This window comes from Dictyostelium purpureum (assembly GCF_000190715.1).
Source record: "Dictyostelium purpureum unplaced genomic scaffold DICPUscaffold_10, whole genome shotgun sequence".
NCBI classification, from domain to species: domain Eukaryota; phylum Evosea; class Eumycetozoa; order Dictyosteliales; family Dictyosteliaceae; genus Dictyostelium; species Dictyostelium purpureum.
The window spans coordinates 113,527-118,376 of NW_003519347.1; the positions used below are offsets into that span (position 1 = coordinate 113,527).

General features: G+C 29.2%; 3 protein-coding genes across 3 annotated transcripts in view; all 3 read right to left on the reverse strand.

The window, feature by feature from the left end:
* Positions 1-300, reverse strand: part of DICPUDRAFT_147327 (uncharacterized protein) — a gene marked incomplete at both ends in the record, with an annotated part of 613 nt that extends 313 nt beyond the window's left edge. Inside the window, one exon of the mRNA XM_003283586.1 lies at positions 96-300. Within this exon, the coding sequence (XP_003283634.1) occupies positions 96-300 (205 nt within the window). The remainder of the gene's footprint in view (positions 1-95) is intronic.
* Positions 301-597: 297 nt separating this feature from the next.
* Positions 598-981, reverse strand: DICPUDRAFT_147328 (uncharacterized protein; the record flags this gene model as incomplete). Its single annotated transcript, XM_003283587.1, has 1 exon — positions 598-981. The coding sequence occupies one exon, from the start codon at positions 979-981 to the stop codon at positions 598-600; it is 384 nt and encodes a 127-aa protein (XP_003283635.1).
* A 3,085-nt stretch (positions 982-4,066) lies between these two features.
* Positions 4,067-4,850, reverse strand: part of DICPUDRAFT_74604 (uncharacterized protein) — a gene marked incomplete at both ends in the record, with an annotated part of 1,083 nt that continues 299 nt past the window's right edge. Inside the window, one exon of the mRNA XM_003283588.1 lies at positions 4,067-4,719. Coding sequence (XP_003283636.1) covers positions 4,067-4,719 — 653 coding nt within the window. The remainder of the gene's footprint in view (positions 4,720-4,850) is intronic.

Genomic DNA, 4,850 nt, shown 5'->3' on the forward strand with positions numbered 1-4,850 from the left:
CCTTAGGTCAATTAGCTTTGGTATTTTGTCTAATGATATATCAATTTTGATACTATCCTTGTTTTGACCTATGTTTGGAATGGTGCAACAGTCACTTTCAACGATTAGTTTAATGATTTTGTCCTTAATATCTTTTGGGATATCTTTTCCTGGGTAAAGCGATAGTCGATATAGGCCACCGTTTCTTTCACGCGAGGTGAGTTGATTTATTTTGTTGATTGATAGATCAACATTAGACAACAGTTCGTAAACGTTTCTTCGTTGCTGGGGTTTTGTCGTTGATGGGGCTGTTGAACTCATCATATATGGTTTCAGATGAGATAGATGATGAATCAGACATATCGGTAAAAGGCTGGTAATGCGGAATTGATCAGTGATTTTTTGGATAGTAGTGTAAAATGTGGGATAGGATGGAATAAATGTAGATTGAAGGTTAATCTAAAAGATTGTTAAAGATTGAAGATCTTTGGATATTAGATTAATGATGATTTTTGGAGTGTTGTTTTTTTTCTTGGGTAGGTGTTTGCAGTGTGGAAAAGATGTGTTGTTGTTTATCTTTTCAAGATCTGTCGAATGGTGTAAAAATCAGCTAAAAGTTTACTCATCCCTAACCTTACTGAGTTGGTTTACCCTCCTTTCTAAATTCTTGATATCCCTTTCTTTATCGATTATTATATATTTTAAGTCTGCATTTTCATCGGTTAAATATTCGATCTTCTTTTCACGTCTCTCTGCGTTCTTTTTAAGAACTGCAACTTCATTCTGTAAGTCTCGGTTAATAGACATTCTCATCTGGGTCATATGCATATCCTCCCTGCGGGCTGCGTTGACTGCGACCAAAAGTGATTCTTTATCTTCGACCATACGTTTCATTTCAGCCAAATCAATCTGAAGTCTTTTGTTCTCTTCCTTTAAAAGGTTTTGATTAGCTAATAGCTTTTGGATTTTACTTTCATCAACGGTTTTGTTACTTTTCATCATGTTTATTATTACTTGATTAATTATTACTATTAATTATTATTATTAAATTATGTTTATGTAAAAAATATTATTCTAAACTATTATTTATTGTTCCACTAAATTATCTATTCGTGATTCAACAATTTCTTTTTGTTTCGACCCGAGCCTCGATACAACTAGATATTTTGTGTGGAAAAAAAAAGTGTAATGTAGGTTCAAATCTATAAGTATTTAAAGCAAATAGTATTTATTAAACTATAATTATTTATGTTATGAAAAATGTGTATTTTTGAAATAAACCGAAAAATTTTTTTATTTTTTTGAAATTTTTAAAATTTTTTTTTTTAAATATTTTTTATAATTTTAATTTATTTAATTTAAATTAATGTATATTGAATTAAAATGGTTATTATCTTCAAGTATTAACTAAAGTGATATATAATAAGTAGTGATTACATTACAATGTAAAATTATAAGATATCTGGGGCAATGATAGAGCCGCAGAATGAAAAGTGGCGGGTCCCGGATTTCAAAACCCCAGTCTCATGTGGGGGAGCAATGGTAGCTTGAAGGAAACTCGTTCTACCACTATGTTTATAGTGTATTTTATGCATCCTGATCTAGCTAAAGAATTATGAGCAACCTTTTCTCAATAATTAGCACTAAGAAGCTTGAAAATAAATTTTTTAACTACAAGATACACACAAGGTGAAGTACAATCAAGATTCATATAATCCATTCCCCACAAAAGATCAAAACTAAACCAATTAACCGCCTTTATAGACGAAAATGGAACAAAAATAGAAAATCTAAATGCAATTGAAAATTAATATTTTAAAAACTTATACAACCTATGTATAGATAATTTAGAATTTAATTAATTAAAATATATTTTATAAATAAATAAAATTTTTAAAATTATTTTTAACATAATTTTCATATAAAATGTGTCTTTTTTTATTAAAATTAAATATTAATTTAATATTTTTTTTATTATTAAATTAAAACATTATAATAATGATTGTTATATCATTTTTATAATTTATAATTTTCTAATAGTTTTTATTTTTTATTATAATTAATTAATTTGGTTTATAAAAATATCAATATGTCTAATTGTACCTGAATCTTTTTTACCAGTTAATGGGAGGTTTTCATAATAATTGTATGTTTCAATAAGTTGGATTAATTCTATAAATAGTTGCTGTGTTGTTTTGATGGTAAATGAACACTAAAGTTAAATGGATTTTTTGAAGTGGTGAGTTTTGATATTCCATAATTGATCAATGGTTACGAACACTGTGGCTTTACCTTTTGTTCCTAAAACTATTTTATTTCTATCATAGTTGCTTGGCCAGAGCGAATTAATGTTATTCATAAAATAGTTTATAAGATTGATTAGTGCTGACTTGATTAGTTGAAGCATGATTGTACACTATCAGAATCAATAGATTCTTCTACTTGACCACAGATTTTGCACAGCTTGATGAAGCAGATTCGGTACTTTTGCCAAAAAATGATTCACTAGTGTAAAAGATTCTTATGATTGATCTGTCATTTGTTTGAACTATTTATGTTTATTTACTGTGTTGTGTAAAACAATATGAAAAAATTGAAAGAAATTTTATATAAAAAATGACAATCTGAGATTGGTACAATAAATCTACTATACTGCATTGTTATTATGTTGGGTGTGATTAATTACTGTATTTAAAGAAGAAATGAAAAGTTTTTAATTAATAGTTTAAATTTAAATAAAATTTTAAATAAAGATACCATACCTAAGTTCGATTTCTACTATAAAGGAAATAGCAACAGGGTGACAGCTACTTGTAAATCTATGGAAACTACTAATAATATTATTTTTCAATTCTACTTCTAGAACAGGTTGTGTATTACCAACTCTTGAAATAAAATAACTAATTCTGATCTTTCTGGTAATTAAATTTTAAAACAAAATATCTCTATTCACATCCCTAATTCTTTTAACTTTTTTTTTAGGTTGTTTATCTGATTTAATTAAATTGTTTGGACCCCTATAATTCTATTTAACACTTGAGGTACTACATGAATCACTATTAGATGTAAGCCACTTGAAACTGCATTGATTCTCTACCTTAACCACTATTTGAAACTCTACTTATAACAAAATTACAACGGTTGTAATTTTTTGAACCATCCACGTTTTATTCAATATTTATATAACTTCTTGAAACATACTTTAAAAATTGCTTGAACCATTTGAGTGACTTTTGACTACCATTTTAAAAACTATTTGAACCATTTTTGGGACCACCTTTTAAACCTCTACTCGAAATATTGCTTGGGTTTCCATTTTAACTACTACTTAAAATATTGCTCGGACCACCATTTGAATCACTACGCGAAATACCACTTGAATTAATATTTGACCAATTGAACCACTACTTTAAACATCATTTGAACCGCGACTTGAAATATTGCTTGGACCAACATTAGAACCACTACTTGAAATATTGCTTGGACCACCATTTGAACCACGACTCCGAAACATTGCTTGGACCACCATTAGAACCACTACTTTAAATATTACTTGGACCACCATTTGAAACACTACGTGAGCTACCACTTGAATCAATATTTGACCAATTGAACCTCTACTTTAAACAATTCTTGGGCCACCATTTGTACCACTACTTGAGGTATTGCTTGGACCACCATTTTACCTATCACTTGAACCATCATTTTGACCTTTAATTGAATTTGCTAAAAGTTGTAAATACGTTTGGGTAATTGCTTTTCAGATGCTGCTTATCAGCTCCTTATTTAAATATATATTCTTTATTGAACCTAATAATTAAATAAATAAATTATTAATATGTTTAAAACTAATTTGTAATAATAATATTATTTTACATACCATTTCTGTCTATAAATTATTGATTAGCTGTACTAATACCGAAATATATTAGACAAATGTCAAAACATACTATAAAAATGAAATCTATTGTATTAAAAAAAAATGAATTAATAAATTATTAAAAAATTATAAAAGATAAAAAAAAAAAGAAAATAATTATTTACCTTTAGTGTTAAATTATAATGTTGAATTACATCTTGGACCTATTTAAATCATTTGGCGTAAAGAACCATAGTGTTTGTCGTGATGAGATAATATAATTGCTCTATAATTTTCTATTGAACTTGGAAGAATTTCAATGAAAGAGCTGCTATCAGATTCACCAGATGAAATAACTGTAATCTTTGATTTTAAAATTTCAGCAGCAGCAATTAAAGTTAAATGGTCACCCCAAGTCCCTGATCTTGCCATATTGTTACAATATCTATTCCAATTATTGGTATTTGCAAATTGGTATAGTTTTGCACCATTTGGGAGGGTGAAATTTTTATTTCTTATGAGCCATGTGGCAATGACTCTTCTTATCTCGGCACTGTGGTTCAAGTTGCCATAAAGTTGGTCAGATAAGGCATGCATCTGACAATTTCCATCTCCTGGGATGTCCCTACTATTCTCTAATTGGTAGAGCTCCAAACGTTGATTTAAACGTCTTATTGCTTGATATCCAGGTTGTGGTGATGGTTGTGGAATAGTGACACCTGAGTCAATATTCATGTTTTCTTGTTTTTGTTGTGGTGGTGGTGGTGGTTGTTGTTGTTGTTGTTGTTGTTGTTGTTGTTGTTGTTGTTGTTGTTGTTGTTGTTGTTGTTGTTGTTGTTGTTCAAGTAGTTTTTTATATTCTTGAAAATTATTCAATAGTTCTTTATAACTAGGTTTTGATGCAGTGGGTTTTGGTAGTGGTTGTTGGTTGTTGGTTGTTGGTTGTTGTGGAGTGGTGGGTGTTGTTGGAGTGGTGGGTGTTGTTGGAGTGGTCGGTGTGGTGTTGATGGGT